Consider the following 17135-nt stretch of genomic DNA (forward strand, 5'->3'; position numbering starts at 1 on the left):
GCAGTTTTCCAAGTAGGGTATTTCAATAGTGCCTTGTGGCTGGGCTCAAATGGCATTTTCATTAGGTGTCCCAACACTACATTCATGTGCCACTCTGGTGGAGGTTTTCATACAGAAGGAAAAGTCCTGAAGAGGCCTTTGAGGAATTGTTTCACAATGTGACTAGACCATAGAGAAGGCACATCTCTGGAGCGCTGAAACCTGGAACTGGTGCCAGGTCAACTGGTATGTAAGAATAAGTCAAGCCAGATCTTGCCAGTTGGAGCAGATATGGGAGGATTTGCTCCAGTGGTGATGTGACAGGGTGAACATTAGAATCCACACAAAGGCAAAAGCATTTCCACGTGAGCTTGTAAGTTTCATTGGTTGTGTCTGCTCTTGCTTTGGCAAGAATTTCCCCTGTATTCTGGTGTAAAGTTCACCATAGGGAATTCAATGAAATCAGGAGCCAGGCAGATAAGTGTAGTGATGTCGGGTCTGGATGCCAGACCTGGCCCTGGATGCCAGACCTGGCCCTGGTTCATGGCCCACAATTCTGGTACCGGTTTAAGTCAGACATGGGGTTGGTCCGAGAGGAATAGGAGCTCCATGAATCAGAACTGTCTGTGCTACTCAGGGGCTATGAGGAGACGTCTGCGAGGCTCCCTTTTCATTTTGTTGAGCACCCTTGGGATCAGTGGGATTGGGGGAAAAGTGTAAGAATAGATTCCTGACCAAATCATTGAAAATGTATTCACCCACGACTCTTCTTGGTGATGCCAACTTGCAAAGAATGGGCATTTCTTGTTCTCCTTCATAGTCAATAGTTCCATGTGCATCTTGCCCACCAGTGAAAGAGTCTGTCCCGAACTTGTTTGTATAGCTTTTACTGGTGTTAAGGAATGCTGGTCCTGCTTAGTGAGTCTGCGAGGAGGTTGGACACCCCTGAAACATGTTCCACTGTGAGCGAGACAGTGTTGAAGAGGACAGTTCCAAATGTCCTGCGCTTGACGAGATAGCACTGGTGAGTGTGTTCCACACCGTTTATTGAGCAAAAAACATACTGGTGGTATTGTCAGCGCGAACGAGCCCCGATGACTGTGCTACCCTGGGGAGAAACTACTTCAGTGCTATGTCGATAGCTTTGAGCTCCAGTTGGTTGATGGGAAGTTTTGTTTTGCCTGGACTCCAGCTGCCGCTTATCTCTAAGTCCTGTAAGTGGGTACCCCAACCTTCTAGGGAGGCATCTGCCATTATGACAGTCAAATTTGTTGACGATATGGGAGTCCTCTGGACAGATTTGAAGCTTGTGTCTACAACGAAATGGCTACCATCATTGTTGACGTTATCTGAATGAGGTCCTCGAAGGAGTTTTTCTTGCAGAGAATGCATATGTAGTCAGCAATTTGGAACAAGAGGGATGCAGGAAGAAATCATTCCCATGAAGGATTCGTAGGTCCTAACACAAACTGACTAGTTTGTGGACAGTTTGTGAGCTAGTTGCGGATTCCTTCTTTGCCTGTCCTGACAGGGAATGCGGTCTTTCACCAGGTCTAGGATGGCTCCAAATTATCTTAAGTGTTTTGTGGGTTGCACATGAGAATTTTGATGGTTGACAGCGAGGCAGAGTGTGGTGAACAACGAAAGGCAGATATACCTTGCTGTTGATGTATAGGAGCTTTTATGAGCCAGTCGAAGTGTGGAAAGACTTGGATTCCTTGTAGGCTGAGATGAGCTGCTACTGAGGCTAGCATCTTGGTAAAAATCCTGAAGGGTGATTCCATTCCGAATGTAATGACCTTGAATCGCAACAGTACCAGCTACCTTTAAGCAGAGGAATTTGCAATGCTTTGTGAGTATCAGGATGTGGAAGTACACATCTTGGAAGTCCAGTGAGGTCATATGATCTCCAGTGTTGAAGAGGTGTAATATATCTTGGAGCGTCACCATGTGAAAAGATTGTTTCTTCAAAAATTTGCTCAACCTTCGTAGGTGAGAATGGGACGCCAATCCCGAGGGCTTTACGACTAGAAATATGTGGGAATAGAATCTGCATCCCTTCTGAAGTGTTAGAACTACTTCTATTGCTCCCTTTTTCAACAAGATGGATATTTCTTTGAGTTGTGTTAAGTGAGGGAAAGTGGCCCTACTGGATGATGATTCGCAATTCCATCTTCAATGCGGGATGTCGGAGGATTGGGGGTGTTGTAATCGGTACCACATTTTGGTCACTGCTTTCTACTTGCAATTCTGCCATGGGCAGACAATTTACCCCTGGTGGAATGCTTGTATACAGCCACTGTTGGTTGTCTAAATTGCTGCTGTTGATCATATTGAGGATGGTACTCAGCTTGACATGGGTGAAACTGTTCCCCTAAATGAGTAATCTCTTCTGCCTCTAGTTCCTCAAAAGTGCTGCCTCCTGCATTGGAGGGCCCCTAGGGACTTTGCTGTATCTGTGTCCGTCTGGATGGATTGGAGGGCATCATCTACTTGTTTGCCAAACAATGATTAACAATCAAATGGCATTGCTAGTATTTTGCTTTGGAACTCCAGACGGACGTATGTAAATTTTAACCATCCTTGTCTGCAACTTCCGCAAGTTGCCTGAAACCAATATTGGCAATATTATCTCCACCGATCTTCTCTCAGTCTCCTGGAGAATATTTAGAGCTTCCCATTTGGTGTCCTCTGGCAGCAAATAAATGTAGGTGGATATATCCAACCACATTTGGCAGTAATAACAGCCGAGTATGGCCAGAGAGTTTGCTGCTCTAACTCTTGCAGCTGCCATTGAGGGGACTCTTTTCAATATTATCGAGCTGATGACCATCCCTGTCCAGAGGAGAGAAAACTGGTGTGGATGGGTTCTTAGATCTCCCTTGAGTTGCTTGCGATACCACGGACTCTGGCTTCAGCTGCCCAATAAGACAAGCTGGGGAATCATCAGGCGCTTATGATGTTGATCTAGAAGTAATTTTTAGGTGTATTTTGATCTTATTTATATGTATCAGTGTTTTTATTAGATATGGAAGATTGTATTTAATTGTGATTTATTGTACTGTGCGCTGCTTTGTCAATGGACCGAATAAAGCTTCTCTCTCTCATCGGGAGCTTTGTACTTCTTGTCTAACCATGGAATGATGGCTGAAACTGTAGCCAAGTTCTTCATGGATTTAAGGCCATCTTGTCAAATAAAATCTATAATCAGCCCCACCGATTTCTTAGCCTGTTCTTTGAAGTTGTACAGGAAGCACTCTATTTGTTTAGTAAGTAGTGAAAGCTCAAATTGCTTGGCTGCTCTCCATTAAATTATGGAAGCTGCTAATGTCCTCTTGTGGAGAATCTACTGCCGTTGCCACCGGTGGGGATGGAAGGGGGATTAAACAGTCATCGCACTCACTAGGAACTAAGGTATTGTCTCCTATTTCACCTTTTCTTTCTACAGCTGCAGAAGGGGCATCATCAGCTGGAGGGTCAGCCAGTGTATCCGCTAACGTAGGTAGAGGATGGTGCCTCAAGCAACTGTGATGGCTGAGGAATAGGTGTTTGCGAAAGAGGCGCATACTTTGGTGATTGTGGTCTAGGAGTCACAGATGCAGATGGTGGAAATCTGCTGTAAAAGTCATTGAGCCTGTTTTGTAAATTGCTCACTAGAGACACAGGCTTTTGTATGGAAGGTTCCTGTTGGTCTTGGTTTTAATAGTCATTTTGGTATTGGTCTGGGTGCTCTCGAAGAGTATTAGTGCTCTAACTGATAACGTTCATCATCCTCCTCAAAGTCCTGGAAATTATAGTTGGGATGGGCTACTAGCCACTCCAAAAGGACCCTGCTCATCTTCATCTAAGAGGTGTACCGGTGGATATAGCAACACTTTACTTCGAGCGATGTGGGCCAGAAGAATAGGGCTTGAAGAAGACCTTTCCCTTACAGGTATTAAGGGCAAAGGAGAAAATGTCTTAAGAGTAACCTGGTAATTAGTGAACGTCTTCCTCATTGACGGTATCATCGTTGAATCCCTCGTTGTCAACAGTCATTGGCATTAGGGTCGACAAACTCATTTGAGACGTCCAGGATAAATAGGATTGCGCTGGCGAGGACTGTGCCATCAACAGGACCTTCGTCATCAATGCTAACTTAAGGGGAGGCATCAGTTTCATTCAAAGAAGGGCACTTTAAGAACTTTGTGGTTACATATGTCTATGACAGTGGCGAAGAGGACACGATCATAGGAGATTAGGCTGTAGTAAATGTCAACGCTGGTGTCACCGTAGACGCTATCATCAAAGAAAATACAATTGTGGAGCTTGAGGCTTTCCTTAATCAGCTGGTTGTCGACGGTAAGGATTGGGAGGTACATTTGTGAATTGCTTTTGATAAGGTAGGAGCAGTCGACTCGGAGCAAACCTTTTCTGAGACTATTTTCTCCTTTCTTGAGGGAGAAGGCAGGTCCTCATACTTCTTTTCATGTCCAGAAGAAATAAGTTTAGACTTTTTTTTTTTTTTTTAAACCTTTGAAGGTGGCTCTGAAGAGATCTTTTCTTTAGATCTGTCTCTCTTGAGGGAGGTTGAAGCTTGTGAAGAATACTTAATGGCGGCTTAATAGGGCCATGGAAGATGGATGTCTGTTACTCTTTGGTGTACTTCTTTAGTTGCTTAATTGTGCTCCCAGCGGTTGGGATTCGGTTACTCCTGACAACTCAACAATTCCCTGGGTTGGTGCATCTTCTCCTACATAGATCCATATTTCCTTCTGGCCTATTGAGTCACATCTTTGGTCTATTACCTTATGATACAGTCATCCTTACAGATTGCAATGTAGGCATGTACTACTGCATCTATTTTGACACTTTCCACATCACTTTATGTTTAAGGGCAGATACGACTAAGCACTATATTTAGAATGTGTCTCCAAATCCCATGAGCTTCACTCAACACCTACCGCATAGGGCTAACTACAACCAATGCACTTTCCAAACTGTATAACCCAAAAGGGCAAGGAGGAACTCTGATGCTAATAGAGCTTTGCAGTCAAGTTAGGGGTACGAAGTATATGAATGCTATCAACCAGGAGGTGCAGTTACAAAAATGGTAGCAACTAAAAACAGGGCCAGACTGCATGCCAGCCAGTTAAGTGGGTATTCAGAGTTGGTAAGTAATACAGGCTCCTAAAACCACAAGCAAGCATACTGTGCTACTCTGAAAACACTAGACAATAACCACAGAATGGAATACTATACAATATCATATCAGACATTGCCATATCACGTGGGTCTGTACCACACCAACCAATGCTATCTCATGTTACACCACATTATAAAGCCCCCCTAAATGCAAACTATGGCCACAACACACTATAATCACAACATGAGATACTGCACATAGAATACTCTGCTGGAGACTATACAACACCAAAAAAGGACCAGAAAACCAAAGTCCAATCTATATTAAACAAAGGCCCACCACAGAAGTAGCATAGCCTACAACGCACAATCTCATCACACAACATAGGACACACATCTAGAAGTGTTCATGTCAAGCACACCACAAAATACAAAATGCTATACAACGCTGCACCACACCACAAAAGGTTAGCCTAACACATTGTGTCTTCTAGACAAATTCAAAACCAGTCAACCCACAAATACCCATTACCACACTGTTCATCTCATCATCTAAGATCACTAAACACCACACCCAACACAGTTCAACCTACTCCATTCAACACAATTCATATATTTTCAATTCCATGCATACGCCACATTAAATATATGTCATAAAATAGCAACCAATGCTAGAACACTCCTAACAATACCATACCAAACACTGCCATCTCATTACACCATCATAAATAACACCTTTCCAACATCACTTCATAATTATAGACACCAGGGCTACAAAATCCTTTACACAACACATCCGTAATACAATAAATCATATATCACATTCACCTCCCCTACATCGAATCCAAAACACACAGTATTACACCAGATGGATCGGAATATTATGTTACAGGAAGCACACAGGCTTGGCTCAAAGATGGCAGAGGAAAATACGGCTAAATTACATCTTGCAACATCACAAAAGGAATACATACAACAAATTCCACCCTAGTGTGTACAGTCATCTCATCTGTTAAAAACAGTTTGCACCATGACTCTACAAACGTATAATTGCTGCAACCTAATAAGGAGAAAGTAAATCTGTCAAGGCAGAGTACAGCATGCAGTGTTTCTATACTAGAAAAAACAATCACACACTCCCTAGGCTAAACATGACACTAAAAGATTACCATCAATGAATCCTGGGAAAGCATCCCTTATTTCCAAACGCTTGCTTATGTTGGTAGTAAAGCACAAGAAACTTTCTTAAAGGAGATCTGCCTTAATGATAACTCATGACCTAAGATAGAAGTCTGATGACAGGGTTCACTTTGAGAATGGGACTGAAAAATCCAAGGTTAATCAAACCTCAATAAGAGATACAATAGACCAACAGAGACCGAATCTTTCAGGCTCATCTAGGCCAACTTAATCAGGAGTACAAACACCTAGGCCTGGGTTGAAGCTAATGCCTACAAGATCTTGGAGACATGGCCTAAGAGGCAACATGCCTCTGTGAGGCTCCAGACAGTATACCCCAAAAATCTGAAAATATCCTGCTGTAATCGAGCCATCAGAAACCCAATAATAATCACATGACTTTCAGACACAAGCCTGAGGTAGTGTGAGTTGTCCTGGTACACTGCTATGATCCATGGGGAGTGAACAGTGGAGGATTGAGACCAGGAGCATAATGGGGCCTAACTGACTTTCAACCTCTAAACATAACCGGTGAGAGGTGGATTACCAGAAAAAGAGATCACCCCCTGTAGTAGGCTGGCCTGATTTGTAGTGGGTACCTTGGGTACTTACACCTTATGCCAGGTCCAGTTGTCCCTTATTAGTGAAATGTAGCAGTGTTCTAGCAGCTTAGGCATATAGAGGTAGCTATAGCAGAGCAGCTTAGGCTGAACTAGGAGTCATGCAAAGCTCCTGCAATACCACTTATAGTTGCACAGTACTTACACACAAGTACAGACAATACTCTGCTTACCAAAAATAAAGGTAGTTTATTTGGGTGACAAGGGCCAAAAATATCTTAGAGGCAATACTCCTTCTGGAGGTAAGTAATATACACAATATATACACTAGACACCAAAATAAGGTAAGTAATTAGACATAGGATAGTGCAAAAAATAGGAAATGCTACAGAATGCAATGGGAGAAAATGGGTCTAGGGGCAACACAAACCATATACTAAGAAAGTGGAATGCGAATCACAAAATACCCCCTAGGCAAGTGTAGTGTGTGCAGAATCGCTGGGAGAGTAAGAATACAGTAAAGGTAAGTAAATTACCCCACCCCAGAGCCCCGAAAAACAGGAGTAGCACCTGCCAACCCAGAAGAGGGTGCAAAAGACTGCAGAAATGCACCCAAGGAAGATGTCAGCGGGTTCCTGCTTGTTGCAATGATGTCCACGAAGAGATATTGGATGCAGGTGAGTTTTGCTGCTGGATTCGTCCAATGAGCCTTGGTTCCGGCAAAGTCACGTTTTGCATCTATGTGGCGCTGTATGGATACAGGAGGGGCCTGGGGGCCTCAACTCTGCGCGAGGAGGAAGAGGGGGCTTTCAGCACTTCAGAGAGCCCTCAGTCAACCAGACAGCACCCACGGGAGTCCCAGTACACGGGGACAAAGGAGGTGCAAAATGTGGTTGGTGCAGAAATACAAAGGAAGGTCCCACGCCCCCAGAGGTCAACTCAGTGAGTTGAGCATCGCAGGATAGAGTGCTGGGGACCTGGGCCAGGCTGTGCACAAAGAAATTTCACCAATAGTGCACAGAGGCCTCAGGAGGTGAAGAAGATAAGGTGCACAGGGGTACTGTTGTACACGGGGAAGGCAAGCTCTTACCTTCTCCAAATCGGGGCAGCAGGACCTTAGGACAGTGTGTCAAAGGGGCACGCTCGTCACCAGGAGAGAAGTCCAAGAGAACTGGTTGTCGACTTAGGTGCCTGCAAGAGCAGGGAAGTGACTGTCACTCCACAGGGGATTTCTTCGGTCCTTCTGGTGCAGGATGAAGACAGAGTCCCCAGAGCGTGCACACAGTGGAAACTGTTGCCGTTGCTGGCTGGAGCTGGAGTTGCAGAGGAAAAGTAGCCCTTCTGAATACTTTGTTGCTGTTACAGCGGTTGGTGGAGCAGTCTGCGGTTGATCCGAGGGCAGAGGATGAAGTAGTAGTTGCAGAGTATTCCTGCTGGAAACTTGCAAGTAGAATCTGAAGGGAAACCCACAAGAGAGACCCTAAATAGCCCTGAGAGGTGGATTGGCTACCTTATCAGGTATGGGCCTATCAGGAGGGGTCTCTGACGTCACCTGCTGGCACTGGCCACTCAGAGCCCTCCAGAGTGTCCCCACATCTTGCAAAGCAAGATGGCTGAAGTCTGTGACACACTGGAGGAGCTCTGGGCACCACCCCTGGGGTGGTGACGGACAGGGGAGTGGTCACTCCCCTTTCCTTTGTCCAGTTTCGCACCAGAGCAGGGCCTGGGGGTCCCTGAACCAGTGTAGACTGGCTTATGCAAGGAGGACACCATCTGTGCCCTTCAAAGCATTTCCAGAGGCTGGGGGAGGCTACCCCTCCCCAGCCTGTTACACCTATTTCCAAAAGGAAGAGGGTGTGACACCCTCCTCCCAAAAGAAATGCTTTGTTAGGCCTTCCTGGGACTGAGCTGCTCAGACCCCAGGAGGGCAGAACCCTGTCTGTGAGGTGGCAGCAGCTGCAGCTGAAGTGCAAGCCTCACAGAGCTGGTTTGGCAGTACTAGGGGGTGCATTGTGGAGCCCCCAGGATGCATGGAATTGGCTCCCCAATACCAGATTTTGAATGGGGGGGACAATGCAATGATCTTATACACCTTACATGGCCATATTTGGAGTTACCATTGTGAAGCTACATATGGGTATTGACCTATATGTAGTGCATGCGTGTAATGGTGTCCCCGCACTCACAAAGTCCCGGGAATCGGCCCTGAACTATGTGGGGGCAGCTTTGCTAGTGCAAGGGTGCCCTCACACTTAGTAACTTTGCACCTAACTTTCATTAAATTAAGGTTAGTCATATAGGTGACAGTGCAGTGAAAATGGCTATGAAACAGTGTGTGCACTATTTCACACAGGGTGCAATTGCAGCCCTGTGGAAGGGTTTTTCTGAGCTCCTTATGGGTGGCAAAATAAATGCTGCCGCCCATAAGGATCTCCTGGAACCCCAATGCCCTGGGTATCTAGGTACCATATACTAGGGACTTATAAGGGGGGTCCAGTGTGCCAACTGAAATTAGTAAATGAAGTCACTAGCCTATAGTGACAAATTTAAAAGCAGGGAGAACATAAGCACTGAGGTTCTGGTTAGCAGAGCCTCAGTGACACAGTCAAGCACTACTGACAACATACACATTAGGCCATAAATTATGAGCACTGGGGTCCTGACCAGCAGGATCTCAGTGAGACAGGCAAAAACATACTGACATACAGGTAAAAAGGGGGGTAACAGGCCTAGAAAGATGGTACTTTAATACACCCCCTGATAACATATCCTGCATCCCTTAACCCACCCTAGGCTTGAGTGGCCACCCATTAGTCATGTGGTGCTTAACACAGTTGAGGAAAGAATTTAGATCGGGTGCTGAGTGCAGAGACAATGCTGGAGGCTGAGAAGGCTAATGGTTCTGGCATAGTGACGAGCACCACTGAAGGCCCAGGTGTAGCTACCCAGGAAATGGCAGATCGGTTACACAATGTCATACGGGAGGAGATGGGTCAGTCCACTCATTCTGCAGAAAACAAGAAATTGAACAATGTCTGCAGGTAAGGGCCAAGCAGGAGGTGAAAGGGGGCCACAATGTAACTGTACCAGGCCCTGGAGGATGAGTGTTTGTGACTTCGACTGAGGCCTGTAGGATGAGAGGGACCTCTTTTTGGACTTCTTGCGAAGAAGCCTTAAGCAGGCACAGACAGGCAATTCGATAAGTTGTGTGGTAAGGAAAGTGCCTAGGAGAGGTAAAACAGCAACACAGAATCCGGGGCCCCTATTACTCATGCCTTTTGCGTTATCCTCCTTCATATCCTGTGCCAGGGGAAGCTGTGATATGTGCAATGATAGGAGCTCAGCGTAATTGCTATGGATGAACGGGCTCTCCTCCAATGCCGCCTCTACAAAGATAGGACACTGTCTCAACCTACATCTTGACACTTCTCATGACAGTCCTCATCTGGTACTGCAGCCAAACCAAAATCTCAGAGAAGATCTGAACTCCTCTCTGCTTGCTGCATACTGCTCTACTGGGTAAAAGCTCCTTCACACACACAGTAGAACCATCTTGGATATCTGCTGTCTGATTCATAATGGTGAAGGACAAAGGGAACAGCTGCCCAACCAAGCAAAAATGTAAAATATATATAAATACTAAAACATCTACATTGAGGAGATAGCAAGGCAGCCACACGTACGCAGCAAGGCAACCAGCAGAGCGAGGACAGCTATCTGACACCATTCACATACAGACATTGTTCTAAAGAAGACTGAGGGAAAGGAAAAGGACTTGACAGCCCCAGAAAGAGTGACAGACGATCAAGGAAGAAGTGAATCTAACTCTGATCATGAACAAGGTCAACTATCAGACAGGAATAGCAGCCCATCTTGAACAAGGGTTGACCCTATACTTTACAAGATGTTGAACTGCAATCTGTATCTTGCTTGATTCCTTTTGGAGGAAAGCATCACTGGGACACTCAACCATGCAGGGACCATAATGCATTGCAGGGACTGTTGAGTAGTTAACATGTTTGCATTTAAAGAAACTATGGAGTTGAGGGTGGTGTTTTGACGAGGGAAGCAGGGGAGGTGGATAGCTGAAGTCTGTTGAATAGAAAGGTTGGGAGTGGGCACTGAGATTCTGATTTACAACAGGGTTGATCACGTTTTTCCAGTACTTTTCTAAACATCTCATGAAAAAGGCAGGAGAGGGGTGTCAAAAAGAGAAGGTACCATGAACAAATATGATAGGTGGCATAAACAGGATGGAACAACTGAGAAGAAAGGACCCAAGCAGTAAAATAAAAGAGGGGTGTTGCCCAAATATCTACGATGCACAGGCCTGAATGTCCTACAGAAACCCATCTGACGTTCTTCAAATGCAGATTTCTAGTAAGGGGAAAGTATGTCTCACTGTCTCATGCAGGTTTCATAAAGGTATCCTGGTGAATACCAATAATGGCCAAGAAGTCAACCTCACTCACAGTGGAAAATAATGGACTGATCTAAATGTATGTTATTGAGGAGTACAGGGTACCTACAGCAGAGTCAACCTCTGCATCACTGGTGTATAGTTTTTGTAATCATGGTGAAGCATATTCAGACAAACTACAGCCATTAATCCTTGAAACATCATCATCCTTACACATAATTTTGAGGAGGGGCCAGGGTGTGTCAGAACTTCAATGACATTATGGCTACTGAGGTGGTAGATCAACTGGTGTGACAACAACTGCTCACTATGCCACACCCCGAACAATTGGCTGAGCACTTGGAACCAACATGTATCTAGAGAAAGAGGAACATCTCAGCCACACAGAATTCCTGTTACTATGAAGTAAGTGGCTCACTCTCAAAGCTTGACTACTACATTATCCTGTCACTGCAACACCCCCGTTACTGCAACACTCGATTTGATAAGGGTCATTATCAGACCACTGCTCCTTTGTGAAGGCTCTTGGCATCAGGTTTAGAAAGGCGAGGGCTACCTGGAGAATTGCGGCATAGGCACTCTGGGAACCCAAAATTATTGCTGGCCAACTTGGACACTAGTACCTACTTCAAATACAATGAGTGGCCAGTGCAGACCCCAGGTATACTTCAGGGAGGCTTACAAAACACTATTACAATATAAGGTCCAAAACAGACTCAGCTCAAAAAGGAAGCATAACTAGACAAATAATGTAATGGGGATACATTACTTGCAGAGACTATACAAGGAGTGGGGTAAGGCAGGCTGACTGCTGGTGTGGCTCAACCAAAGAGAAGAGGCTAAATGGGTACAGAAAGTCCTTGATAAGGAGGGGTAAGGATTTCAACTGACCCCAACCATCACCAATTACAACAGTGGGTTATGATTTGCAGTAAAAACATTGTAAGGAAAAAAGTAGTGTAAAAAATGTAACCTACTCTAATAATAGTATAAACAAAGGTGGGGCTATAAAAAAAAATGTTAGGCCATACATCACATTGACCATTTCAACTCAACTAAAATGTAGACAACACAAGGGGAAGGATAAACTAAAACATTATGAGACACCGTGAATAGTCTAAGTCTCTCTGAAAGAGAGAACATTATTAGACTATTAGACTTCAGAAGGCAACAGAGGTAACTCATCAGGTGCAGAGCGCAAATGTCCCTGGACTGAACAGTGTCCTGCTGGAGCTTGTAAGTGGTTGCTACCTCAACTAGGCCCCAATTTGCTCAGTATGCTTATAGAAGCCTAAATGACACAGGGACTGCAGAGAGACCTCGGGTATGCTCTCATTACCGTTAAACACAAGTAGTGCCTTTCATACAACCAAATATCACTCCTCAAGGTGGAGACCACAATTCTAGCTTAGATATCTGAAATAGGCTGAGTCCTAACAAACCTTACTTTTAGGCTCCTGCTTTGCTTCACTGGGGTCATAAAAGCGAATGCCAGGAAAGGAAAGCAACCATGCCCCAAAAAAGTGAAGTGACAAGTAGGCAAGGACATGTGTAGGAAGGCTGCAGGGGGCATTAATAAGATTACAGGATTCCCTCCAAAGTTTGGAAAATATGGGGGCAATGGAGAGTCCACTGTGTCCTTCATGTAATTGAGGATTTCTATATTCCTTATACTGTATGAACTGTCCTGCCGTGTACACAACCATATGCTCCTTGAGATTGTTGTTTTTTCTACTTTTTTGCGTTTATGAAAAATGGAAAAAGGAAAAATAGTGGCAAAACCTCATGATACACGGCAGCACCCTCCTCCTGAATCAACTCATTTCCAGGATACCAACATCAAACAGCGTGTCAAGGGTCCACTACAAAATGTGGCTGCTGCACTACACAAAACCCTGTTAAGTAACAAAACATGAAAGAGACAAAGCTACACAATTAACCTCCAAACTTCTTTGCTGATGAATGCTTTAATAAAATTCTGAAGATGGGCAGTCACCTTTTTGCTGATACCATCTTGAATGACAGTGGTTCTGTACAGTCGGAGAAGACCTTCAAAGGAAAGTTTATGAACTAGTCTAACAATGGACTTCTTACAGCACTTGGTAGGGACACCATCTTGCCGCTCCTGATCCATGATCAGTTTCTGAAGCCTAAAAAGGGAAAAAGCAGGTGTAGTGATAGGTTAAAAGTAATTTCTCAGACATTCACAATATTCTTTAAACTGCATTCCCCATCTAATTCAAGAAGTAATATGAACAAATTACTGTAGTCATAGTAATTTTTTTAAGGTATGAAATTAATTTTCTTTATAAACTGTAAATATGAAGAATGAGAATTAGCATTCCCCAACATGATTGTGAAATGTATGTACTGTAACTTTGTATGTCTCATACTATTGTATTTATGTACCAGAAATTCTAGATGCACCATTATGCACTGAATATTATACATATTGTAAAAATCAAATACACATTTTTTTTTTAAATGTTGTTATTCAGCACGGGTTACTGTGGCAGAAGCCATAAACTCTGACCTACAATGTGTGTTAATATGAGGTTCATTACAAGCGCAAATCTGCCACATAAATCTTTAAAAAATGAAAAGAAAAAAAAAAAAATCACAAATGAAAAAGGTTTAATCGTTTCCATTTCTGTCGTTAAAGACGAGGCAATGGTAAATACATTTGCCTTGGGATTTCGAGAGGTCAGTTAAGCATACAGACTAACATATCCGTTACAAATGTTCACTTGAACTGGTTCTTCCCATCTCTGAGCTTGCTTGAGCTTTAATATATTGAAAAGGATTCAGTTTGTGCATTGGCACCATCATATAACAGATTCCTCAAATATACCAAGGATTACAACCATTGTACCAGGGCCATCATGTTCCAAGGGAATGCCACCTACGTGTTGGGTGTAAGGCCTCAAGTGGCCAAGGGCGTGTCTAAATTTGAGTCCCCTGCTTATTGTGCCTCAGGATCCAAGTTGTACCTCATTGACAAGCCTAACAAGGTCAAAATGTGCCTGGTAGTTTCGGATGTATTGTTCCCATGAGGATCAAGATAAGTTCAGGTACGAATAAGGTGGGTCTCTCTCTGTTTAGACTGTTTGTAGGCATTCCTCCAACCACGATTTGTGGGCAAGGGCCTGCATGTTGCCAGCTATTACTGCCACTGTGCGTATAGGTTGCATGTGATTACCACCACTGTGCTACGGGGAAGATGTTGTCAGGGATTACCACTGGTGTGGGCTTTTCAGAAGCCATGTGGTGTCCTGGAGAGGAGGCTGGACAGGTACAACGGAGGCATAGTGGAGGGGGGAATTACCCAATTCTGCTAGAGCATCTCGAGGGGCATGCAGAGGTAGTGCAGGCACTGCTACATAGAAACACATTTGCTGAGCAAACAGAAGCATACATCCTTCAGTACGCACAGCAACAGTATGCGGTATTGCCTAGTGACATGCCAAATGTATTTTATCCACAACAGTTTTCACCTCAAATTTCTACGGTCCTGTGACACAAAGCCTCAGAATGTCAACGCAACTTGAAAATCGATATTGTGCAGGCTCACGAAAACAGGAAGATCTTAAACCAGATAAGAAATCATTTCCAGAAAACTTCTAGTAGAGTCCGAACAGGGCTGTCAGAGAACATGTTCCAAAAACAATTTATTCAAAGCGCACACACGTTCAAATCACATTTTTGTCCTCATATGGCCACAAAAAAAAATGATGACACAGGTTACAATACTGAACAGAACCAAATGAGAACTGCGTACTCAACCAGTGTTACATGTCTATAGTTATCAATTTAATGTTTTATTGAACTATATTAAAATGTAAAAGGTGCTTGTGTAGCTTTTTCACGTTTTTAGTGCAGAGGTTTCTTGGATCCTGAAAGCACTTTCTAAATATTTCAGAATGGTTTAGAAAATAGAGTGGTGCTACGGACAACCTGTGTGTTTCTTTCTCATTACTTACTCGTGTGTTCCTAACAGGACTTTCAACATGCCTCGTGTGAAATTAAATGGCTGGTGTACATGAACCCCTATACTCCCAAATGAACTTCCTGATTCACGGGTAGTTTGGGACGGAGGGTCACAGGAGTTCGATAGATCTTTGAGTAATGCGATAAATTAGTAGCTGCAACAGTGGGAAAAAAAACTACTGATGTATGTGGCTTTTGAAGCACAAAGCTTGAGTTTTAATAGCTGGAGGAACTGGCATCACATAGGAAGATGCCAATGTTATACTTAGAACTTACAGTACATATAATGCTGTATCTTCTACGTACACAAGTCACAAAGATCTAAGACCAAGACAATTTTCAAATGGTTAGTTACAGGTAAACTACCTGTAAAAGGAATAGGTTACATACCCTGTAAGCATCTGTTGATTCACATGCTCTTCATACTCCTGCCATTTAGTATTAGGTTCGGAATTGTGCAAGTTGTTCTTCTTCAAAGTCGTCTTTCAAGCCACAAGGTCGAGTGACTTCACCGCTCGGTGATAATACGCATCAGCATAAACTGTATTGTTTGATTGTTTCCCCACAGAAGAGTGAAGGAGTGTAAAGTACGTGTAAGTAATGCAATGAACATGCAAAATGTACCTATAGAGAAAATAGCAGTTGTAACTAACTGCAACAGCCACAAGTGTCCAGGGAGGAGGGTGGTCGCAAGTGAATCTACAACTCTACATTCCACAAACATGCTTACAGGGTAAGTAACATATTCCAATCGATGGCATGTGTAGCTAAAGATACACATGCTCTGCAAAGAATATAAAGCAGTCCCCCTCAGACGTGGTTGCTAACCTGTGGGTGTTGCAGTTGTTTGAAATAGGGCACGTAGCACTGCCTGACCTACACTGGCTTGCTGACATGCTAAAACATCCACGCAATGTTTGGTGAAGTTGTGTGTTGTGGACCATGTAGCTGCCTTACATATATCAGCTATGGGAATATTACTTGAAAGGGCCATGGTGGCTTCCTTTTCCAAGCAATGTGCTCTGGGAGGAACAGGTGAAGGTCTTTTAGCTTTAGCACAGCAACCTTGAATGCATTGTACTATCCATGTGGTTAAGCCTAATTTGGCTATGGGGTTGCCTTTTGTGATGGTGAAAAGGCAGCAAAAAGCTGCTTAAAGTTTCTAAAAAAGTTTTAGTTCTGTTGATTTGGAACATAAGTGCTCTATTAACATCTACTGTAGGAAGAGCCTTTTGCACAACAGACTAGTTGAGGAAAAAAAGTGGCAATTCAATAATTGGTTACAGTGAAATTGAAAAAACAACAAGTGATGGACGGAATGCTGAACATTGTCAGACACTCACCCCCAGTCACAGATCTGGGTTTAATCCATCGTTTTTTTGCTCACCATGCCACCCCAGTTTGGACCCAGCCATATGCAAATCAGTCTTGACCCTGTTCCTCATGGGAACAGTCCAGCCCGAACTGCCAAGCCAGGTCCTCACTGGACCGGAAACAAGCATCCTGGGACCGGTTTCGGGGTTTGAGACACTACCTTACGAGGGAATTTAGGGTGGTGTGGAGAATCACCTTGTCTGTGTATTTGGAAGAAGGGTTGTTCTAAGGTTGAAGCCTGGAGCTCACCAACATGCCCAAGTGAAGTGTTAGCGACACATAAATGCCACATTGCAAGAAAGGAATTGAAGAGGGCATGAGTATAGAGGTTCAAATGGGGAGTTTGTGAGTATGATATTAAGGTTCCAAGAAGGAGCAGGCTGAACCCTTGGTGGAATACCTTGTTTGAGTCGTTCCATGAAGGCTTTGATAACTGAATTTTGAACAGAGAAAGGTGCTATTTAGGAGATAGACTGCCATTGCAGCAGGATGTAACAGTATAGAGGTGAAAG

The 17135-nt window shown here is 43.9% G+C and overlaps 1 protein-coding gene across 1 annotated transcript in view; it reads right to left on the reverse strand.

The window, feature by feature from the left end:
- Positions 1-17135, reverse strand: part of GTF3C1 (general transcription factor IIIC subunit 1) — a 1928973-nt gene that overhangs the window by 1491450 nt on the left and 420388 nt on the right. The window contains exon 12 of the mRNA XM_069210709.1: positions 13259-13412. Coding sequence (XP_069066810.1) covers positions 13259-13412 — 154 coding nt within the window. The remainder of the gene's footprint in view (positions 1-13258; positions 13413-17135) is intronic.

The sequence above is a fragment of the Pleurodeles waltl genome, chromosome 10 (genome assembly GCF_031143425.1).
Source record: "Pleurodeles waltl isolate 20211129_DDA chromosome 10, aPleWal1.hap1.20221129, whole genome shotgun sequence".
Classification (NCBI taxonomy): domain Eukaryota; kingdom Metazoa; phylum Chordata; class Amphibia; order Caudata; family Salamandridae; genus Pleurodeles; species Pleurodeles waltl.